Here is a 25,197-nt window from a genome sequence, read left to right on the forward strand (position 1 = left end):
AGGAGACGTGCATTTTGTCTGTGGATAATAAAGAAATATGTTTGGCAGCTTTCACTCCACCTATGCGCTATAAGAAGCGCTAGAATACTAATTAGGTTTTTCCTATAAGAAATGCATTATACTGCCACGGTTTCTTACAGTTTGAGCAAGTCTTTTTGTCAGGTGATTGAGTTTAGTTTAGAGATATTCACGGTCACGCCAGCAATGCTGGCCCCACACTGCAGTCACCGAAACCGGGGGAAGTCGTCATCCCCTAGATAGTCCATATCAGTCGACGGCAGCCTTGGAAACGGGGACAGACCACCGAAGCGAGTCCAGGGACTGTCAGCGACATTGGCAGGTCGCAGGGTGGTGTTGAATTCGCCTTCCTGCATGATCCTCGCTAAGCGCTGAGGCCTATTCGTGATTATGCCATCCACGCCCCTCCTGCAACGAAAGTAAATGTAGACAAGTGAGGAGACAAATATTTAAGTGCATCAAAGAGTACCCGTAAAACTTAATTCTGATCAGCATAAATGATGATTTACCGGCATGTCTCAGGGCATTTACCGGCATCTCTCAGCCGGCGTGTCTCAATGGGAATGGAGGGGGGGCACTGAGTCATGCCGGCTGACAATATTTGGCGTGCAGGGAGCCCCCTTCTTCCTGCTCTCTCTATGTCTTATGATGGCGCCCCTTGGAGGATACCTAGGATCCGCCCTTCATTTATGCCAATGCAGATGTAGAAAAGGTTGGTTTGCAAAATTTTACGTTCAAAACACGAGCAAATGTGTCAAGCAAAGCTAAATATCAATGAAGCGCCATCATCACCACTCATCATTGAAGTATTGATAGACTGTGACAGAGCTCGGTATCTGTCCGGGCCCATTCTGGCTCGCTGAGTTCGGACGCTACGTGATGCAAAGAGCTTGCGCCTGCGGTTGAAGGTTTGCGGTGTGTAGCACGTTTTAATTATTGCAAGAGATACAAAGGATTATACAGGGTTATCATCTTTAAGTTTTATGGAAATTTTTAAAATCATCTGTGGCAGTTAGCATATTTCATGTCCTCGAGCTGGATTATTCGAAGAGGCGGAGATTACTAGCACGAGAAATCGAAACACACATTCAACTAATTAACACAATTGTGCTAATTAACTTCTAAATTAATTACTTTAGGGTAGATATTGCAATCTGCGAATTGTAGCCGGTGAGCTTGCGAGAAGCTCCGACTAGAAATTAATTTTCAGGATGACACCAGTTTTGAGATATTATTTTACAAAGTGTGGAACGAAATACATGGGCGTTCCAGTTACTTTTGTGCTTCAATTTATAAAATAGCATCTTGTTAAAAAAAAGTAAGTGCAACAACAGTGCATTTTTACAGCAAGTTTGATGGCACATGTCTCCAAACTGGCGTCATTCTGGAAATTCATTCCAAAGGAATACGCTTTGCAAATTCATCGGCTACAATTCGTGAAAAGCAATATGCGCCGTAAAGTAGTAAATTGAAAAGATAATTAGTGGATTTCTTTAATTAGTTAAATACGTGTTTCGATTTCTCGTGCAAGAAATGTCCGCCTCTGAATAATCCGGTTCAAGGACTATAATTCTGTTATCAGCAACATGCTTATTTTAAACATTCCGTCAAACTGAAAGATGACTACCCTGTATACTATATAGCAAACGGCCAGCGCCTGTGCGCATTGCGTGTCTACGTTACAGTGCTTCTCATTAGTAAAGGCGCTGGATGGTGGTGGTGGCGGTGGTGTTGAAGGAGGCGGGGTTAGCCTGGCATACATAGTCGGCAATTGGTCCGCCTGATCGTCCTTTGAGTTGAGATCAGGGGTCTGTCACCAGGTGTCGATGAGCACTGTGTCTCGCAGGAAGGCGCCGGATATCGCGCGATTATGTTTGTTTTCCCCGGTTTCGGAGACTGGCTTTATTCCTTACATACCGCAATACTTGGCTCCGAGCAGTTATACTGACATGCTCTCCCGACGAAGTTTTGCAGCACTTGATATAGCCCGATTACAATCAACGATCCACTGTCATATCAATCAGAAAACATATTCTAATCGCTCATTTGCCAGTATTGGTGAGTAATGGGACTGCCGAACGACGCGACGCGGGTAACCATACAAAAGCTCAACACTTGTGCGACACACGGCCTTATGGGGACGGAGATAAGATAAAGTCTCAGTTCTCCTCCCACACCGAGGAAACAAAATGCACCACCCTTAATTGGGACAGACACTTTTTTACATATACGATGAATGTGTTATCGCATAAAAGCAAAATTCGACAGCTTACTGGTTGGTTGGGCATACTTAACGAGCTAAGCCGCTTGCGATTCCTGTGCTGTGTCTGTGTGTTTCACTATGGATTTTTCATAATTTATTTCGGCACAGACTTAAGTAGAGAGTATACACGGTGGAAGCTTTGCGACTGATTTTGCTGGATTTGATTAGGTGAGCTAATGTAGGCTAGGATCGAATGGATTTGAGTTTGGGTAACTATTTCTGTCCAAGTTGGGCGATCACGGTCATTCAGTAAATTGACAGAATAGAAAGTGCTCGGAACTATACTAATTGTCAAACTCGTACAGTCCCCAAAAATTGAAACGCGTACAACGAGCAGCACCGAACGCCTGTTACGCGCAATAACTACGACGTGCGACGTGTAATCGCTCTCCAGCCACTTTCTAAGCAAGGAGTTGTCCCAAGCCTGAGTACGTTGTAGAGTTTAAATTACGCAGTTGTTACAAAGACGGGTGAATCTGGAAATGAAATGAAGCATTGGAGTAGCGTGGGAATTGTTGGCGTTTAATTTATAAGCACCATATACAAAACGGCGCAAACAGCGAGAAATGCCTATAGTTCACGTTTGATATTTCGAGTACTCACACGCTTCCACTGATAACTGTCATTTGAATAAAGGTTAAGGAATTACGTGCGCTCGTATGAAAGAGTACTTTCGGCCGCTCATATTTTGCTGGATTCACAAACGGTGAATTTGCAACTGGATTCACAAGCCTTTGCCCGCGTTTGTCAAATATGATCAAGGTGCGTTCTCGTCCGCTGAAGTCCATGGATAAATAGCGCGAGCTCTTCTGCTGAGAGGCTTTGCTTGTGTGTGAGCGGTAGTCTCTTGTGCTTACGTTGAAAAAATCCCCCCTCCCTCCGTCTAAAAAAATAACTAAATAGAAAACGAGGATATTAGTGTAGGTAAAAAAAAGTGGTGTTTCATTCCGTTCAATGATACCCTTCATATTTTTTTAGACCATTTAACTATTATACCTGAGTGAGCGACGAATCTGCTTCGGCAGGTCGACCGTCCACTGGTAGGCCTTCTCAACGTAGCGGCCAACTTCCTCAGAATCGCGGTTATCGATGACGTCCTGAATCCTCGCGGTTGGTCGCAGGTAAGACAGGCAGTTTGAGATGCCGTCGCCTTGCCAGCGGTGGCCTTGTATACCCAGGTCTGTGTACAGGACTCCGGATGGTGTCCAGCTTGTCGTTGTTACTGATATCGAACCCTGTGCGAAGAATTGTCATGAACGTAACTTCGCTTAGCCATACACATGACATATGTCATGTGTTAAGCACACTCTCATCTTAAATTACATGCGGGTTGAGAATTGACTCCACTAGTTAAAGCTTGTGTGACTTTTGATGTTCCTTTATCCGGAGCTCTCCACTACGGCCTGCCTCATAATCAGAACTGGTTTTGGCACGTAAAACCCCAGAAAGAAGAAAAAGACTTTTGATGTACTTAAGACAGGATGTACTTATATAATTATGACGCCTTGAAGAAGACAAGTCCACTTGTCGAAACGTTGGCTCCTGCTCTTACCCCTCTCGTGTTGCTCATCGTTAAGACATGAATGTAATATTGTTGCTTCCGATACGGGTGTCAATCGTCGTACTCGCTGAAAGTCGGGTCCTCTAAAATTTGGATAGGTAATGCTTGCTTTCAGGTAATTTTAAGCTTGCAGCTAGAGAGTCTGTCGTTGCATACCGTTCTTGGTGTCTCGTAACTAATTAGTTGAAGTTTGCTGTGCTTTAATTTCATTGGTCCTCCATCCTGTGCACATATGTGCACATATGTTGTTTGGCATCCTGCTATGGTACTTCTGCCTAAACTGAAATCATGTGACCGACAGCCTTAGGCGCCGACTGCGAGGGGGGGGGGGGGGGTCTCTGGGGCCCGAACCCCCTCCAGAGTTTTCCTAGGGGGGAGGGGGAGGCAGATAGGCGAAATACAAAAACACCCGTGCACCATGCACTGCGTTAAAGGCCCCCCTGTCCTCAAAATTAACCGGAGTCCCTCACTATATACGGTGTGCCTCATAATCATATCGTGGGTTTGGGATGTCAAACTCCAGAATTAATTCATTAACTCGAGGCAATATCGAAACCTAGCGCCGCGGGAGCGTAGAAGAGGCGGCCCCGCTATCACAACACACCGGAACGCGCCGTGCCGACAAGCACGAAGAATTTGGAAACCGAACGTTTCGGCCAGTCGCGGCCGCTACTGATACGGCAGGCTTTGCCTGGCAAGCTTGTGCGGCTGTGTGCCGGGTCAGGATTGGCCGCCGACCTGCTATCACTATAACTTCACCCAGACTTCTTTATGCGGCGTTGCCGTGTGACGCACAGCGGGATGCGCTCGGTCTCGATACTGCTTCGATTAAGCTTTGGAATTCGATGAAGAATATGTCAAATTTCAGGAATATGTCGAATTTTAGTATATTATCGAATTAAGCACGATTTTTAAGATTTAAAATAATGAATGAGCATTACAATGTGATTGCCTCGAAATTTGAAATTTAGACACGGCCCCCCAAGGCACTAATAAAACGTGATTTCTGTTAATTAGCCTTCTGAAGCTCACGTAATTAGCGGTAAAGTATCTCGCCTACAAACTTGTCTGCAAGAACATCATGTCCGCTGCGCTCATTACGTTTTTATAAAAAAATCTGTATGGTCTTTAAAAAAAGATAAAGAAAGAAAGAAAAATTCTATATATTGAGAGAATGAGGCAGCAATAAATGGAAATGGTAAAGCTCACCGGATCCTCCCCCCCCCCTCCCCCCCTCCTCTGGGAAACGGAAGCTCTCCGCCTATCATTGTATCTGATTGGGTTTTAAATATCGCTCCTATGCGAAGGCTTTCTTTTGTGACTGAATAAATTATTCATTCTTTTTCACTTATGATGTTCCTGCTTATGCGCGTATGCAGATCGGACTATAAGGCAGGCAGGAAAGAGTGGAGCAGGAAAGGCAGGGAGGTTAACCAGTTTGTTACAACCGGTTTGCTACCCTACACATGGGAGCGGGATGGGGGAGAATGAGAGATGGGGGAGAGGGAGAGAGAGAGCACATAGCACTACTGGATAAGGGCAGTCTACACCGTAGTTACCTATCTTGTCCAGCATGATCGGAGCGAAACGTGAAACGGTGTGGATTGCCCCTCGCAATACTTCTTTGTCGGAGACGCTGGGAACGGAGAGCAGGACGTTCACCGCTTGCCACGTAGGAACTGCGTGGAACGTTGGAACGAATACAGCAGCTGGATTCGTTTGTTTCTTTATTTATGGCGTTAGAGACGCTGTAAGAAATATTACAGGAGTGGAAATACAGCTCGCAAGAACTCGCAGAGATAATTTAACGTGCATCATTTCATAGCAGCTAACAAAGCGTCGTACTTATTGCACTATGAATATCACGTAGTAGACACGAAAACAGAACAAAAAGCCATCATCGTAAGCACTGCTAAGCGTACCAAAATGGTTAACTCAAAGTACCCTTTACCACAGTACAGATATGTGTCCAACCTGTTAAGAATGTATTTAAGGAAAGAGAACTTCTTTTAGTACATTTCAATACAAAGAAGAGAAGTTCCATTCCCTAATTACTCCTGGAAAAAAACTATTGAGGGGAAAGTTCAATGTCATCAGAGTGCGGCGTAATTAGTAGCTTGCTGGCCAACTCGCTTTATCACACTCTCTCGTCATAATACCATGCATTAATTGGGAAGACTGCGCATAAGGTAATTTTGCTAAGCTTCTTTAACAGTATGTCTTGCTGCATGCCTAAACGTACTTTGAATAAGCGGCGGGTACATGTTCACGTATTTTCTGCACTTTGAGTGTTTAAGAAACTTCGCGTCTGCTAGCAGTAGTTAGTGTTGATCTGCTTTTATGGTATGAAGCAGTGCACCAATTTATGTATTGTTGATATAAGGGATTGCGTATTTTTTTAAAGAACCAAGTGAAGGAGTTGCCGCCGTCCGATGATAACCGCTTCTATATGTTTTCATTCCCCGCTAAGGATATATATATCAGATAACAGAAATAAATATTGATAAATAAATAACTTAAGTAATAGAAACCCAACATTTCACTTACCTTTGTACCAGAGGTCACGAAGAAGCTTTCGCCCGATGTCAACGCCTGCCCGGTATTTTTCTTTTTCTTCGACGTTGCCTACCTTTAGATCCAAGAAGAGCAGGGCTAGTCGATCGCTGTACTTTGCTCCACCTGAAAAGGAAGGCGTGAAATATAGTGGGAGGCCATGCGTTGCACACGCCGTACTTCGGCTTACGTTTATATACGCCTTATATTGAAGGCTTGATTTCATTTCATTTCGTTTATTTTCCCTAAGGGCCGAGCGGAGGGAATTACATAGGGAGTGGCGGGGACATAATCAAAATACAAGGAAATAAAACGTAACAACGTAAGAACAAACGTTGAGAACAAGTCCGATAGTCAAAGTAACTAAGAAAGAGATAATGAGCAAAACTCAAGGTAACAGGCATGCAAAATTATCACAGTATCAAATGAAGCCAAAAATATTGAAGCACGCAAGGACCAAATACGACGTAATAAATAGAAAATGAAAGAAAGTCGCCAAAATAAGTCAGCAAACATCGCTTTCGTAATAGGTTAGTAATTCCGATCGAAAAGAAAATAGACCCACTGCGGTGGCTCAGTGGCTAAGGCGTTGCGCTGCTGAGCACGAGGTCGCGGGATCGAATCCCGGCCGCGGTGGCCGCATTTCGATGGAGGCGAAATGCAAAAACGCCCGTGGGCTCGCGTTGTAGTGCACGTTAAAGAACTCCAGGTGGTCAAAATTAATCCGGAGCCCTCCAGTACAGCGTGCCTCATAATCAGAACCAGTAGCGTACCCAGGATCTCTGCCAGTTGACAGTTTGCCAATACCATCTAAATAGCACTAATTTCAATTTCTTCATGGGAAATTGTGAAAAAATGCGCTTTTTGTGAGTGTGCAGACGATTGCGCGTCTTACATCTTAGTTGCAGTATTCAAATGCGCAAGGAAAGAAAAGGGGTTAAACAAAAGAGGGGGGTTCAGTCGGCCTCAGGGGGGGAAGGGTTACAACCCCCCCCCCCCCCCCCTGAGGCCGATAAATTGCAGTAGCGCCATAAAGTTTTTAGTTTAAAAATGGATTACTAGCATTATAATGATAAATAATCCATGACATTTAGTTTCACGTACAAGCAAGTAATCTCTGCCTTTTAAAGCATTGATATATCGTACTGAGCTTGAAAAGTGTAATTGTCTGTCACTGGCGAGCGATGTTTAAATATTTTTTTAAGATTACAAGAAAACTGGCATATGTATATGTAATATCGCGTAATGTAGTGTTTAAGTTAAGAAACTGAACTTGTTTAAATGGCGAAGTCATTCTCGTTGCAAAGATGTAAAAAGAAAACGGAGAAAGAAGGAAAACAATGATAAGTTTAGCCTACTTTACGAGGAGTAGTCGTATCACATTGCCGACATTTCATTTCGAAGCTCGTTAGCGCCAAGTGTGTCTCACTTCTTTGATTGTCCTTGTCCGCAATTCGCCACGTCTGCTGCTCGTAATGAATCGCCCACAAGCCCAAATTAACACCTTAAACTTACGGCCAGTGGTAGTTTTGCGGACGTACTGCAGGAAACGAGGCACCTCCTCTTCCATGTCGCACGCCCTGAAGCAGTCGCACGGCACGCCATGGAAGAGCCTGGTCGCTGTGCCGTTGTCCGCAAAGCTGACGTCCGCTTCGACCGAGTTCGCGCCGTCCTCCATGGCTTCGTCCAGCTTGGCGATGGAGTTCACCATGTGGGCGATGTTGTACACGGGCCTCCGGTCAATGGCTGCTGCCTTGGAGTTCGGTGGCAAGGAATGGGGGCGACCGAAGGATCGTAGTGAGACTGACACTATGCATAATCGCAATCAGATCATCATCATCATCAGCTTTTTTATGTCCACTGCTGGACAAAGGCCTCTCCCTACGATCTCCAAGTACTCCTGTCTTGCGCTCGCTGATTCCAACTTGCGCCTGCAAATTTCCTAACTTCATCACCCTACCTAGTTTTCTGTCGTCCTCGACTGCGCTTCCCTTCTCTTGGTATCCATTCTGTAACTCTAACGGTCCACCGGTTATCCATCCTACGCATTACATGACCTGCCCAACTGCGAATTTTTAATCTTAATGTCAACTATAGTATCTGCTATCCCTGTTTACTCTTTGATCCACACCTCTCTCTTCCTGTTTCCTAATGTTACGCCTAATATTTTTCGTTCCATCGCCCTTTGCGCGGTCCTTAACTTGTTCTCGAGGTTCTTTGGTAACCTATAAGTTTCTGCCCCATATGCTAGCGCAGGTAGAATGCAATGATTGTACACTTTTCGACGACAGTGGTAAGCTTCCAGTCAGGATTTGGCAATGCCTGCTGTATGCACTCCAACCCATTTTTATTCTTCTGTAAATTTCCTGCTCATGATTAGCGTCTCCTGTTAGCAGACCACATAAATAAGCCTACTCCTGCGCATACTATAGGGGCTGACTGGCGATGATGAATTCTTGCTTTCTTTCCAGGGTATTGAACATTACCTTTGTCTTCGGCATAATAATTTTCAACTCTACTCTTAAACTTTCTCGGTTAAGGTCCTCAATCATTTGTTGCAAATAATCCCCTTTGTTGCTGAACAGTGCAAAGTAATCTGAAAACCTAAGGTTGTTGAGATATTCGCCGTTGATCCTCACCCTTAAGTCTTGCCAGTCTAACAGCTTGAATACTTGCTCTAAGCATACAGCAAATAGCATTGGAGAGATTGTGTCTCCTAGCCTGACACCTATAATCATAGGTAAGTTCCTACTTTTCTTGTGGAGAAGCATGCAACACACTGTTTATTTCTCCAGAACGCCGACCATAGTGTCTGTCTCCCCCCCCCCCCCCCCCCCCCCCCCCCCCCGCCCCCGTTTTTTACTCCGTATCTTTACTAGATGTGTCTCGGTCGCATTCACAGTTCTCCCAGAGCAGTGTAATAATTTCTAATTTGTCAATACAATACATTACTAAAACTGCGCATCACCTGCCTGCGTAAATTACCGCAAAAGTCCTAAATTGGTCCGCTGACTTTGAACTTTACCTACACATTACGCATAATTAACATACTATTAGTCTTAAGTAAACATAAAGAAGGCGCCCTTTTTTAGCTCACCGCGAGGTTATTCGAGGCACCCACTGCGAACCTCGTACGACCAATGAAAGATAGAAAAATGTGGGTTTTAGGAATTATTTGCAACGCTTCTAATTACGCCAGAAACGTAAAACTTTGTTCTGCCACATTGCACCGCCTCCCTTTCCCCCGAAATGTATAGCTATTTTAACCTACAGCTATTTCGTGACATTAGGAAGCATAGCTCGTAGCGGCCGTATCACACTTTTTAGCGCTTAATTAGGATTTTTTTACGGTACTTGTGTTTAATTCAATCGCATTTAACTTCACACACTGATTTGCCATAGCGTTGAACCCATTTTCGCTAAATTCGATCTCTGTGGCATTTGTGTAGTTCTGCTAGGGCAGCGGGCTAAATTGTGCACGGCGAGTGGGACACACTCATAGTGCTCTAGAGGGCTTGCATTCGTATATTTTATTGAAAAAGGCTTAATTACCCCCCCACCTTGAGCTTTGGCTACACATCAGCTTACTGATATTAAACATAAGGAAGCCGCCTCGTTTGGTTCTCCGAGAGGTGACCAGATGAAGCTAATATATTATGCATAAAAATGAGGTCTTAATAATTATTAGTAATGCTTCTAAATAGGTCACACAAACTTCAAAAGCTTGCTACACATTGCATTTAGGATGTCGACCATTCCTTTTAAGTGGAAAGTTTCGGAAACGCAGAGTTCTCTTAGCACATTGGGAAACATAGCTGATAATGGTAGCGTGACACTCTGGAACATTTGCTTAAGAATTGTTTTTGCGGGATAGGCGCATTTGATCAACACGCATTTAAATCACCCACTTGAAACATTGCCAGCGCATTGCCCATACCCATTTCCCAGCTTGCAGCCGAAAGTGCCCTCTTCAAAAAAAAAAAAAAAAGGGGGGGGGGGGGGGACAAATGGCAAGTGCTCTCCCCTGCCCCTCCGGTAGAGAGGCATACGAAGGACATGCAGGCCGGTCGTAACTAGGTACCAGCAATCCCTTTAGACGGCTCGGCTCTCCTTCGCTTTATTACACTTAAGAACTTCCTCGCTCGATTGCATTCCATGTTATGCATTCGGGTGCATTCTTCCAATTCTAGTGCTCTATAGGTAGGCTGCGCTGTATTTTGCTCAAGTGACTAACAAGGCAAACGAACAATCATTATTCGAGAGGATCGCGTGAATGAAAAAAACGAGGAATGAAATAATAAGGACTTCGTAAATAAAAATATAAAAAAGGGCGTTGTTATTGTACAGTCTGCTTTGTCACGATTACATGCTAGCTGGCTTAAAAACAGTCCCCGTTGCTGCTATCGCTTACCGACTGCAAATACAGTAAATAACGATCGCGAGCGGAGACATGCACAACGCAGGGCTGAATGAAGCGAGAACCTCCAGCAGGGCAACGACAAGTCCTGGTAACCAATAATTCATAAAATGAAGGGGCTGTACTCACGGTAACTGAGGCTATCGGGAGCTACTTACATTTTGGAAGGCAATCGTGAGCACAACGAGAACTGCTCCGCACGTTGCGGTCTTCATCTGAGTGAAGTCCATTGTTTAGGCCGCTTCCTTACAGCCCTGTGGCAGCTCGCCTGCGAGTGTAGTCACGGGAACATAAGTAGCAAGTAGTGGTGTTCTTGGATGACCGCCTCACTTGGATGCAGCGCAGAATTAAAACGATGTATGTAATTAAAATCACACGCACGCACAGACACTGGCTTCAGAGGCAAGGAACTTCCAAGCTCCCGTAGTGTACACTGCGAAGAGAGAATGGCTAGTAAGAAGAGCTCGCGACGCAAACGCAACAATCTCGTCGCGCTTCCCGCCTCTCCGTTCCAACTTCACAATTAGTTACAACGCCTGTGGTCTCGATTCAAGGCCGCGTAGCGTGACCATCGAGACGGCGGAGTACCTTGTTTCTCGGCCTTGAAGACGCGAGCAGCGTACGAATCGTACGTGTTGGCGTCCTGAGCAACGTCGATAGTTACTTCCTTGGGGCGTTTTTTTTTTTTTCTCCAAGGCAGCGTTTCTACAAAACTTATCTCGGGCGCTTACGGAAATCCCATTGCGTAGCTCTGTCGATTTCCTTTCCGTCAGCGGGGATTTTATATCTTTCCTTCTTGATTTGTTTTCGCTTTTTACTTCCAAAAAGAAAAGGGAGAGGCAACCGGAGTAGTAAGATTAGAACGAAACATGCATCTAGCAAATCAGCCTGACGACTTGCTACGCGCGCAATGGGTCTCTCGTGAACTTATTTTATGTGGAACAAAAACAGGTGCTCCGTAGTGGAGCTTTCAGATCTGCATGCGACGCCCTTTGCATGTGATGCCAGTTTATGCTGTTTGAATGAACCTCTTAAAAAGAAAGAAAGAAAAGAAAAGACGAAAGGTACCTGCCCACTATCGTTATCAGATGACCTGAAAAGCTCCGCAGAAGCTCACCGGAAAACTTCGTCTAAAAAGAACCAATTCAATCAGGGCGATGAAGAAATATAAAGAAAATTCAAGCTACATGCCTCCTGCGATCTTTTATGCATGAAAATGCGTGTTAGAACGGCCGCAATCCCAGATGAATGAGTGAGTTGTAGCTGACGCAGCTTTTTCTCATTCATCACAATGGCAAGACCTCTCCTGCAATTTTCTTGTCACGAAAAAAAAAAATTCGTTAACAAAACACCAATATTGCATGCACACTTCGGCAAGACCTTTCCTCGGTATTTCCCGTGTCGGCCGAAAATATATACAGGAGCACTGCTCAGTTGGCTTAAAGTTTCTATGATTACACTGTGATTCCAAAGTTTGTGAGCTGTAACATATATACGTAGCGTTGTTCGTTTTCGGGTTTTATATTTTTTTTTTAATTCGGGGGGTAAAAATCAGGTGCTATTTTTCAAGCTGATAATCGGGGAGAAATCGGGAACCATTCCGAAATTGGTTTTTTTTTTGGCTTAAATTTACAAATGTGCTATTAAGTTACATTCGGACTTTTTTCTTCTTTCTTTAATCAGAGGGTTATCGCGAGCTCCTTAACGTTGACGCGTCAAACGAGAGCTCCTTAAGCCAGCGTTCTGACAGTGGTTGTGTCATTTAAAACGAGTAGTCGTGCAGCATCTATGTCTCATTTTATTACAATAAGCTTATATCTCACCATACCTTACCTTACTCGAGTAATTTTTTCTGGCCATTCTTAAAACATTAACATTGTCGAGGATAAACTAGCGCAATACTCAGGACGGAGAGCAGGATGAAATAACACGAACGTTCTCTGTCCTTTACAACACTACACCAAATAGCCTACGCTTCTACTGTACATAAACATGCACTGTCATCCCGGACAGCATCGTGATCAACGTTGTTGGTCTATCATTCGTATAGCATGCAAACGATGACGTGTTAGTGAGGCCAGGAACTGGAAAAAACTGCGGCGCTCATTCGAGGATGCAAGGATCTCTCACGTTTGATATGAAGGCGGTTTACATTATATGCCTATGTCACTGGTGATACTAACAGAAGCTGTCATACTCCACGACTGATTTTCTATGGAAAATTCAAATTTTAATAAGTGGCTCTATACTTCCTGCTTTTCATTTAAATTTGATAAGCTTACGGAACGACTTTGATGAAATTCGCTTTTTATTCCGGCCGCGGCGGTCACATTTCGATCGAGGGGAAATGCAAGAACGCCCGTGTGCTTGCGTTGTAGTGCACGTTAAAGAACCCCAGGTGCTCAAAATTAATCCGGAGCCCCCCACTACGGCGTGCCTCATAATCAGAACTGGTTTTGGCACGTAAAAGCCCAGAAAAAAGAAGATCTGAATTCAATAATTTATTTGATTTAGTTTGCTTCTGTGAAACATGGTTCTCATCAGATGATGAGTGCATTATGGTTGACGTTTATGACTGCATCTCTCTATGTCGATTAGGAAAGCGTAGTGGTGGCGTCTGCATGTATAGCCACACAAACGTGCCATATAGACGTTTTCACGAGGGCGCTCCCGACGGTCTGGCGTGGAGAGTATGTGTCAGTGTTGCCTGTTCGGTCTGGACTGTGAGCTTGCCTTGCACTTGCATTGCGGAGTGGTGGCTTTCCTTCGATGTTTCCGTTTATTTTTGTCACGAATGACTTACGCTCGTAAATAATGGCATATATACTCATCAAAAGGCTACAAGCCAGCACTGTGCAGTTTATGGGTGCACAAACAAACAGCGGAAAATAACGATTTTGGGTGACTAAGTGTGTCCACAACACAGCACTCCGCGAGACCACTGCCGCGATGTGGTATGTTCAGGCACGGCCACTGGATAAAAACCTTTTCTTTATCCAGCAGCCGTGGTTCAGGCTTCGCCGGTTTCCTGCATCACGTGAGGACTTGGCATTTCAGTCTAATGTGAACCAATGAACACATCAGTAAAATAACGCATTTTGGTAAACTCTTTTCGCCACATTTCCCAACAGGTTGCGAGAATTGTCAGCTCTTCAATGCAATATTTTCTCGTATGTAGTGACAGAGGCTACATTTGTTATTCTTTCAAACACGACTTCATTCCTGTGCCTAATACGGGGGTCACGCGGCGCACTTTTGATCGTGATCGAGCCCGATATGGGTCGAATTTCTTGGTCGCGATTGGCTTCTTTGCTCAATCTGCGGAAGGGAGCCAATCGCGGTCGAACATTCCGAAGATCGGTCTCGATCGCTATCAGAAGTGGCCGTGTGACACCGGTATAAGACAAACTGGAGCACTCTGCGAGAGAACTAGTCGGTAAATACAATTCGCAACGATCTGGAAAAATCGTGTCCTATGGAAGATGTATGCAGACCCTGTGTCCACCAAAACATTGTCTCTGCGTTCACACGCACTCTACGCGGCCCTTCCCATAAAGGTAATTAACTTCAACAGTGTGGTGCTGCATCGAGCTCACCCATCTTTGAGCGTTGTCTATGTGCTTGGGCAGTAAGAGAATGCAAAAACGAACGTGCCAACCTCATCACTGCGGCCTAGCGCCAGCGTTAGAGTTCGGGAACGGTAATGCGCTAACTGTACGGTTCCGGAAGCCGGAACTAGTTCTCCGGAAGCCAGCTTCCGGCTTCCGGAGAACGCTTCCAGTTTTTGCCCGAATGATCCCCCGGCCGGTGCTTCGCCCACTCATCATCATTCACTTCGTGGATATGCGGTCTTTTTTTTTAATCTCATTGAAAAAACTGCTGCAAGATTGGTAGAACCTTGCTTGAGAACGTCTTAGTTGGTAATAATAATATCAACGTGTCATATATACCCCAAGCTATATACGGCTTAATGAACTAATTGAAACATAGGGCTGTATAAACGTAATTGATGCACCAACAATAACCCGTACATCGGAAACAACGTTGCATCTATGTAGGTATAACAAGCTTCAATCCTGATGATGTGAAAGCAGGCTTCATTATGTCCGACATTAGTGTGCATTTATCAATAAATACCGAGAACGCAATGTACTACAGTAAATATTAAAAGTCTCAAGTAAAAGTTATTAAGTAGTTAAGTCCACCAGGGATTCACCCTTGGACCAGTCCTATTCTTGCTGTTCAATAACGATGTTGTAAAATTGAGGGTTATGAGAAAATAATACTTTATGCTGATGACACAAACGTATTTTTCTCATGCTGAGACGTATGCGAACTGTATAAAGAAGCTTATGTATATATGAACAATTTAAATATGCGTTTAAATGCAACAAACTTCAGTTAAACACAGCTAAAACAGAGTACCTGCTTTGCAGAATTCTTGGACCCTGGTCCCAGCCGACGTCGGCACGAGCTGCTTTAAAAGCGCTACTGTGTTTATTAAAAGAAACAGGACTTATTGAAAATCTATAGGATGTGTAAACTGATGCCCTACTTTTCTTAAATCTCATCTTCTTTTCTAATCTTTTCTGTGCTTACCCCACCCGCCCGTCCAAAGTAGCCAACCGGACATTTGTTCTGGTTAACCACTCTGCCTTTCAACTCTTGTTTTCCTCCCCCTGCTTTGTTTTAACCCAGCACGAACTACGCATAAGCTTAATATACAAAGCTCGATCACGCATCAACTACGGAGACAAACGATTAACTTCTCAAACACCAGACATGCTAAATCAATACCCTACCATACTACGTTTAGTGGAGTGTGGAACATCATCCGAAGCATTTAACAAAATGACAGAACCGCTAGCTGAAGAATACCAAAGTTCTCATGATATCTAAAATTTCTAACATTGCACTTGTATCGGTGTGATAGTGCTATGTTGCTTTCCAGACTGATACCCACTGTGGTGGCGTAGCAGCGTTGGTGTTGCGGTGCTGAGCCCGAGGTTGCGGGATCGAATCCCGGACGCGGCGGCCGCATTTTGATAGGGGCGAAAAGCAAAAATGCCACTTTACCGTTCATTGGGTGCACGTTAAAGAACCCCCAGGTAGTCAAAATAAACCTGGAGACCCCCACCCCCCACTACGGCGTTCCTCTAATCATGTCGTTTTGTGACGTAAAACCCCAGAATTATTTTTTTTCGCAATGATGTTTAGTACCGCCATGTCTCTCATGCCGACGCCGATTATATTGTTACGGAGCGATCCATACATGGATCAACGCAATGCTTGGCAGAGCGACGAAGACGACAATGAAGACGCTGGAACGTGTGCCGGATCAGACATCTCTTGCCCTAGCCTTCTTTGTATATATTCTGTAAATATATCCTTCGCCTCCATCTCGCTTCCGTCACATTTTGGTGGAGGTGCGGGGTCGACGCCTTCATAAAGACCTCACGCCTGCCGCCTCCCGCATCCTCCGCGTCGCTGATGGAGGGACTCGTGCCGTTCTTGGGTTGTGCACCGCCCGCGTCTGCATTGCTGGTCATCCCGTTTCCGTCGAACTTGCAGTCATCGAGAAGTGCCCCCATGACCCAATCCTCGGCTTAGATTTTTTGTCCACTCATTCTGCCCTCATTGATTGTGCGACTGGCATGTGCAATCAACTCACTTTTCTGTCTAGATTTTTATTGCGACAGCAATTATATGGACACTTCAACCGGATTTCTGCCGTCAGCGTCGCGGTAGCCGTCGCCGTGAGGTTCCCTATAGATAAAATCTTCGCCGCGCACCGTATGCCCGAGCGGAAGCGTGCGGGGATAAGCGCTATCACGGAGAGCGAACGCACTCAATCTCCCACGCGCAAGCAAGGAAGCGGGAAGTCAGCGCCGGAGGGAACGGGGGGGGGGGGGAGGGGGGGGCGCACTTCTACTTAGCCAACAACCGCGCTCGTCGCTCGCCCGCACCGTCTCTTACCTCCACACGGCTCTGACCTTTATGCGCCGCGCATTCGCCGCTGAGTTTCCGTTGAAGCGATAGACCGCACGTACCTTCGCCGCTGCGGCGTATGCGCTTGCTGCCAGCGTTTTGACAGTCGTTGTCTGCAGTCATTCAGTGTGATCTATTCGTGTTTGTTTGTGCGCGCTCACACCACGCTTGCTCATTCAGTTAGTAATAGTCGGGCCACATTTTCCAACGCACGCTACACATGCAATGCTGCCCGGATCGGCAGTGCAGCGCTACAGGTGTGTCCCTTCGCACGCGCTGCCCACGGGAAGCGCTTCTCATCAACACCACCGTTTCACACGCACCTTTCCGAGGTCATCGAGTCTCTCTTCATGTCGGTCTACTTACGCCGCAGCACACCTGCTTACTTAATCAGCTCATGTTTACTGCAATTCATATTGCTACCAAAGCCGCTCACCTTACTTCGTATGACATTGCTGTGTTGCTATCGCATTCATTGCTTCGCCCTTAGGGCGAAACTGTGACATTTTTTAATAACCTGTACAGCGTAAGTAGGTGCTTTTATGCGTTTTTTATTTCTTTCTTGTACTGTAATGCATCATGGAGCTGCTTTGCTGCCTGGGTGGCGCGGCCAAGCGAGGCATTTCTTCTGCCTTTAGTCATGCCTCCCAAGGCAATTTTATAGCAAATTTGCCTCGAATAAACCAAGAAAGAGGGAAACAGAAACACTATGCACAAACGTCAACATGAATTCGCAGAAATAACGGAGCTGTGGTAACTACACACCAGCAAAACAAAAGGCCCCTTCTAATGAACGATAGCGTTTCCCTATCACTTCAACATTCTGTAAATATCTGCTTTGTGCGGATCGAATGAATGTGAACAAAAAAAAACTGTGTGCTACAGGAAAATATCAACAAGCGTGCGCGATAAGTCGCATAACGTACACCGCCCCCTACCTCAAGTGGATAGGGTCGGGAAAAAAAAGAAAATCGACTGCATGATACGAAGGGCTTTCAAGAGGGCGGTAGGCGTTCCAATCAACGCGAGCACCGACAAGTTTCTAGAGCTCGGACTTCACAACTCACTCGACGAATTAATCGAGGCGCACAACGTTGCGCAATACGAACGATTATCCAAGTCAACGACGGGTCGACGCATCCTCGAGTCGCTCGGCATCCCGTACCACACTCAGCATGGAGAAAACGGTGGTTCCAGCGTCGGTCCGCGACCGCCTGATCGTCCCGCCGCTTCCCAAGAACATGCATCTCACGCATCACGTCGGGCGACGCAACAAACGAGCTAGTGACCTTCAAAAGAAATTTGGTAAGAGTAATGAGGCGGTGTACGTAGACGCCGCGCGATATGGCGAAGGAAGAAGCGAACACGTGATCGCGTTTGTAGACAGCACGGGCAAATGCCTCGCGAGTGCCACAGTGGCCACGGGACAAACGGATCCGGCAGAAGAAGCCGCGATAGCCTTAGCACTCGCCACGGAGCCGAACGCTGCGATCGTGATCAGCGACTCGCAGGTGGCAGTCCGAAGCTTCGCGTGCGGCCGCGTCTCGCGAGAAGCGGCCCGCATACTCCAACTTTGTGAGGACGGGGACTTAACGTCTCAAAATTCTACGTCTTCCTCCTCTGGACCCCGGCACACACCGACGTCCCGCTCGCGGGCAACGAGGCGGCCCACGCCGCGGCTCGAGGTCTCACTCGCCGAGCCGTGGCAGAATACGTGGACGCCGCCTCCGCCCCCGAGTGCGGGGCGTCTGATCTGCCGGATCGAGACACTACGACAGACACGCTGCAACAACAACAATTACAATGGCTGTGGGGCGATCGCCTGACCACGTTCAGAGACCTCACACAACACTACAGACTCGAAAGACGCAAATTCCCGTCACCGCACGTTAAATTAAACAGGAAAGAGGCCGTAAACTTACGCTTACTGCGAACAAACAGTTACCCAAGTCCGGCATTCTTACGCCACTGTTACCCTAGCTTATATCCGACTGATGCTTGTAAAGCGTGCGGACTCAGAGCAACGCTGCGACACATGCTCTGGGAATGTGCCGGCAACAACGGTACTGAAACCGCCGCCTTTCGCGACGCGCCCATAACGGCAGGCGTTAATAGATTAAAGGAAGCCTCGCGTTCGCTCATTCCCGCCGTTGCCCCGGCTGCTGGGGCCACCGGGGACCTTCTCCGTCGGCGTCGCCACCACGGGGAATCGGCCCTGAAAAGTTCGGAACTGGAAGATCAGCTCTGGGCCTTCCGGCAAGCCGAAGATGCCGCCCGAGTCCAAGGATATCGAGCCGACACCTGAGGCCACTAAAAGCAAAGTGCCGGCACTTTAAATAAAGTTTATTTCTTCTTCTTCTTCAACAAGCGTGTTTGGTACCACGAATGTTCGATATTATTTCAAATCGATACACCGACGGAGTCTCGGTCATGAAAGCGAAATTCTAATCCTAAAATAGTCTTTTCTGAACGTTATGCCAGCAAGTGAACTAATCGAACTAAACCTTTTAAAAAATCTTTAAAAAAGAACATCGATTAATTGCAACAAAACTTTTACTTAATGTCCAGTACGGTTGGTTACTTATGTTAAAGATTTACTTTCAAGAATATTTATTTAATTCATTATCGTCCGGCCTCCTATACGCAGTTGCCAATCAGGGCCCCTGTAAAAAAGTTTGGACGCCCCTGCTCTAGAACGTGCAGTTTACGCCGGCGTAACGCAACGGTGCCGTGCGTGAGGCGCGCCCGCTTTAGACCCCCACTAGACAGTAGCGTTATAACACGTCCACACGCGTCGCACCGCGTCTGGCCGCCTACGGCGCCTGGCGCAGACGTCACCTCGTGTGTTGACGCGCGGCGGCGTCGAGACCTAGTGCTAGTGCTGCTACATTCTTTACGCCCGCACCGACCTCTACCATATGACCAGTTTCCTGCCTTTCATACCCTTTTTGCCACTTTGCCACTCCTAATGCTAACACGTTAATGCAAACACCCCTTATATTGCTCTACCGGTGACCTTCCTTCCCGAAAGTCCATGGTCATTGCAGTTACTGCGTTGCGGTGGTTGAACTGGCCCAGTTCGCTGGTGTTAACGCGGGATCTTATCTACCTTGACATTTCTTGCAACGAACATGTCAGCCTCTAGTTGGTCGGGAATTTTTGGTCTGGGCTCACCCGAAAACGAACGGCAGCTGGAGGACTTCGTGTTTAAATTTCCGCGTAACAGAAATGCGTTTTGTCGCATATTCGTCTTTGCTATCATGTCTGCAGGTTGTGTGTAAGCCATACCTTACAAATTTTCTAATGCATCTTACTTAGAGAAATACAATTAGTTCAATAATGCGCTTGCGCTTGGTGGAGGTCCTACAAGAAGGAGGATGTAGGCTGCGCTTCCGCACACGTGCGTGCGCGCATGACAACTGTGTGCACATGATGTATATTATTGCGATTGCAATTATCTGGACACATCAACCAGATTTCTGCGTCGCCGTCGCCGTGAGGTTCCGTATAAAATCCAAGGGCGATACAATTCGCTCGATATGCGCGAGCGAAAGCGCGCGGGGGACGCGCGCTATCAAGGAGAGTGAACGCACGGCGGAAAGCAAACGCGACCGTCGCGCGAAAGGCCGTGGGTGTAGGCAAGTTAGGGAGGGAGGCGGGGCGACGCTGTGCTGCTTCACCAAACGCTTATCTTGCAACCGGGCGCAAGGAGAACCTGCCACTCAATCTCCCACGCGAAAGCAAGAAAGCGGGAAGGCAGCGTGGGAGGGAGGGGGGGGCGCAGCTTCTACTCTGCCAACAACTGTGCTGGTACTTTGCCCGCGGCTGTGCCGGTCGCCCGCACCGGCTGTTATCTCCACACGGCTCTGACCTTTGTATGCGCTGTGCATTCGCCGCTCAGTTTCCATTGAAGCGATAGACTGCGCGAACCTGCGCTTGCTGCCAGCGTTTTGACAGTCGTTGTCTGCGGTCATTCATTGTGATCTATTCATGTTTGCTTGTGCGCGCTGACACCACGCTTCTTAATTCAGTTAGTAAGCGGATGTGTTCAAGTTTATGCAGCCAATAAAACTACTATCCCTACTCCGAATAGCTCTCTACCAATTTGCTATCGCAATTGATGCTTCGCCTTTCGGGCGAAACTGCGACATTTTTTTTATGCGTGGGTGCTCCGCCTGTTGCATCTGTCGCGCAGAATAAAGTAGGGCATGCCTTTTAATCGGTAGAGCTGATAATATGTGGTCTTTCGAGGTAACAGAATGTCTGCCAAGGGAAGGCAAACGCACCTGTTTACTACCGAAGATTAGATAGCATGATTAAATAAGGAAATTGGCAGCCATAGGAGGTAGTCAGCTAACCCAAGACCTAACATTTAGGACTCTTAAGCAGACTGACCCGAATGCGCGGTATATCACACGATCAACAGCACAAGAAGGGTTAGTTTTCCTTCTTTTATTGACGCACACCGTATAAATTGATAGAGGAGTAGAGGAAGCATCAGCAGCAACGTTTTAACTGGCGACGACCGATACATTCACCTGCTACAACCCCAGCAATTCCGGACATCGCCTTTAGTTCACAGCTTTTACACCACGTGGCGTACGGACCTTTAAGATTCGAAATTCGCGCGATGACGCACGAAGTGTACTGGACGATAACAGAATACACGTTTTAACAATAAAAGAAAAAAAAAGGGACCACGCCAACAGCTTTCACCGTCCAGCATGGACGAGCGCGAATCAGGAATGGCTGTTCTGATAAACGCCGAGCGTATAAGACGAGCGGCCAGCTAGTCTACTGTGAATCAGCAGTTTTGCTGCTATTGATAGTCGTTTAGAGGCTCAGCCCCGCTTCGAGAAAGCGGGTGCAGAATCTTGAAAGAGCGGCCTCCACCCCCCCCCCCCTTCCGTCCATCTTTTCGTCGTCCAACTTTTTGTCCGATCGAATCAGAAAAGCAAAAATGCCCTTTTATCGCTTCATTTCTCGAAAGATGATTCTAAAATAATAATGTAAGCTTGCTAAATGGTCGCGATGGGCGCATGTTTCAGGATATGCAGTCGCATGGTTGACACCCTTAATCTCGGTTGGCCTCAGTTTACGAGTCCATTTGCTCATTTGCGTGCAGGTGCCTGATCGAGTTATGTTCACTGCCACGGAATTTCTGTTTTTCGAAGGGGAAAGCCTTAGGTGCATGGCTATATTTTCGGTGCCATTGGCAGTGACCTTGGCGAAACCGCGCCATAACGAAAATGGCCGACACCGCAAAGAGTAATATCACGTCAACAAATGCTCGGATTGACGTCAGTTTTCTCAGGGAGGTTCCTGTGAACAAAATAAATTAGTGGCTTTGTAAAAAAAAATTTGCTACTTTTCAGCCGAACACCTTTTCTAAGCTCTTGGTAAGCGACGGGTGTAAATGCAGAAAATCATCTGTAACTGGTCAGTGTTCAAAGACCTGCTTCACTGCACAGTGGCATAGCCATAAATTTTGTTCGGAGAGGGGGGGCTCACGTTGCAGCGCGGCCTCCTCCTTATAGAATTGGTCGAGAGATCAAATACATCAATAGTAACTGCATTGCCATTGCCAATGTCATTGTATATTAGAGGCTGCAAACAAACTACTGAGTGCTATCCACTGTCAAGTAAAATATGTATTTTTTCATAAAAGAATATATTCGTACGTCCCAAAAATTGTGGCAGGAATAACTGATATCAATGCTTCCGCGTTTTTTTTGTCTATTTAATTAGTAAAGAAAATATCACACGAACTTTAGAACATCAGAACATCATAGAATATCAGTTCCAAACCAGCAAATCAGTGCATACAGCTGGTGCGAAAAACGTAAAGACTATGAAAAGAACAAGTTGAGCACAAATATTTTGATAAATCTTTGTCATTAAAGAACCTTGTTTACTTTTTTGTGCAGTCGCGAGCAGAAGTTTGGTGACCATGAAATCAGCAAAAAAATTAAATATATTCAAGCGCAGCTGCACGGCCCCGAATAAGCTTAATACGTTGTATTGGTCCATCACGCGCACGTAGGCTTGCGCTCTTGATTTCAGCCGGAATGGCCAGGCTGCGAAGGAAAAAAAAATAAAATCGTGGCAGCAGAGAGGCTCGGCCTTTCTGTACCGACGTGGGAGCGGCCCGCTACGTGCTGCCGCGCGTTCCGAGGGACCGTAATAAAGCTTTATCATACCATCATTCCATACCTTTGGTCCACAAACTTTTTCTCGTGACTGTACATATGCAACGGCCAGGGTAAAACCTCAATGGCGCTGTCCTTCGTTGCAATAGATTGCGAATGAGCAGTTATTACCGGTAGTGTATTGTAATTACAACGATAATATAGTCGCAACAGTGAGTACATATAAGAAGCAGGAGTTCTGCAAGATGTACATTAGAAATGCGAAAATAGAATGGAATATACAAGTGCGAAGATACAAGTTGATAAAGGGCACAAAAGTGTCACTGGTAACAAAATGCACTGTTTGTATACACAAAGCCTCGCAACACGATGTTTAAATATATGTATAAGTATCCATTAAATCCAAGTATTTAAGCAAACGTCACTGTATGTAATGCGTCAAACAAGACAAATAGACATGTTGCGCAGTCACACATAGTAGTAGCTTTACGCATGGAAAAACAGACGATCCAGGCAAGTACAAAACTATGATCGCAGAAATCGTGATATGTTCCAGAAGGACCACCTGTTGGGCTAGTTGGTCTAACCTAGTTTCTTTCAGTTTGGCAGAACAGTTTGGTTCTCCTAGAAGCTGACAAGGAAGGTGGATTTGTGATGCCGAAAGGCATGTTCAATGTAAAAGCCCAAGCGGCAGTGGACAAGAACTTCGTGGCTGTTTAAAAAAGTGCAGTGAGGGTTAAGAGTAAGTTCATCAAATTTTGTAAGGACTTGGAATTGAATGATCTTGCTAGTGCTATTAGAAATAGTAAGAGAAACAGTCTGAAGGTTTTCTTTTCTGCAAAAACACATAAGGTAGATGTCCCTTTCAGAACCATTGTGAGCGAAGGGGGGGGGGGGGGGGGCTTGGCAAAACAATGTTAGTCAGTTTTTACTGAAGAGTCTTAAGTGACTCACGGTTGTTGATCCTTTCCGCGTGAGGAAATCTGAAGAAGTCACTGTATATGTGAAACACAACGAGAGTAAAGATTATGGCTTGTCTGTCGACCTTGAGGACTTGTTTTATTCAGTACCTCAAGATAAGCTTTTAGTTGCTGTTAGGAAGTACATTGAACAGAGTGGCGATTGCGATTTCCGAAACTCCGCTTGTTTGTCGGTTCATAATTTAAATCTTTTAGAATTTTATCTTAGTGTAACATTGATTGTTTTTAACGAGCAGCCTTTTCTGCAACGTAGAGGAGTGTGTATTAGGTCTTGCGTGGCTCCGATTCTATGCGACATATTTTTAGCTGATATTGACAGTGCGCTTGATTTGGCTTTTAATGGGGGGAAGGTATTCAAAGTGTTTCGGTACGTCGATGACTTTTTAATTCTTTTAAAGAAAGAGGACGGTTTCACTGCCCCTGGGAGTATTTTTGATGTTTTTATTCAAGCTGGGCAGGGTTTGAGTTTCACTCATGAATTGCTTGGAACTGAGGAGTTACTGTTCCTGGATCTCAGGCTAAAAGTTAGTGTAGGCCATGTTTGCTGAGAGTACCTCCCACGGATTAAGAAGTGTCCCCTGCCTTTTGAATCTGTGCACTCTAAAATAGTAAAAAGGGGCATCGCATTACAATGTCTGGATGCTGCGCTCCGTAAGTCATGCCCGCATTCAATGCAGCATAGCTTTGACAATCAGATTGGTGGCCTATTAGCAGCGGGATTCCCGGAGTTGCTTGTTGTTGCGGTGGCCGAGTCTAGATCCTGCAGAGGGTAAAGAACAGAGCTGGAGCGGAAAGAGCTGAGACCCAGCGATGGATGGCGAGACCCGTAGCCATGCCTTATATACATCAGGTCTCGCCCAACCTGAAGAAGGTTGCGAACAGGCATCGTATTCCTGTGGTCTTCACGGCTCCTAATAAGCTTATAAGCTAATTAGCGTATAACTCATTATCTAATTATTCTGAAATCCGTCAGCTTCAATGCTTGCATAAAAATAATCAACTATTAGGCCCGAAACGCATGCACACTTGCTTTTTCGGTTGTATTCGTGTCGACCGGAGAAAACAAATACTCTTGACGTTGGTCTTGGAACGCGGCACGTCGAACGATTGTCTAACATGGTAGTGTCTCCAGCAAAGTGATCATCTGCAGCAATACGCAGGACAATGAAGTTAACTGACCGCTAGTTGTCCCATCAGGAAGCGGACACGAATGTGTACACTGAGTTTTAGGTCATTTGAAGAAACACGTGGCGTGGGACGCGCCTCCG

General features: G+C 45.9%; 1 protein-coding gene across 1 annotated transcript; it reads right to left on the reverse strand.

Moving 5' to 3' along the window:
• Positions 1 to 12: 12 nt before the first annotated feature.
• LOC119453463 (dermonecrotic toxin SPH-like) lies at positions 13 to 11,354 on the reverse strand. The gene is given in 7 exon segments (XM_037715496.2): positions 13 to 426; positions 3,278 to 3,471; positions 3,473 to 3,516; positions 5,402 to 5,521; positions 6,390 to 6,521; positions 7,911 to 8,148; positions 10,971 to 11,354. Coding segments are annotated over 7 exon segments (1,002 nt in total). The 5' UTR covers positions 11,043 to 11,354; the 3' UTR covers positions 13 to 224.
• Positions 11,355 to 25,197: the final 13,843 nt, after the last annotated feature.

Source organism: Dermacentor silvarum, chromosome 5 (assembly GCF_013339745.2).
Source record: "Dermacentor silvarum isolate Dsil-2018 chromosome 5, BIME_Dsil_1.4, whole genome shotgun sequence".
Taxonomy (NCBI): Eukaryota; Metazoa; Arthropoda; class Arachnida; order Ixodida; family Ixodidae; genus Dermacentor; species Dermacentor silvarum.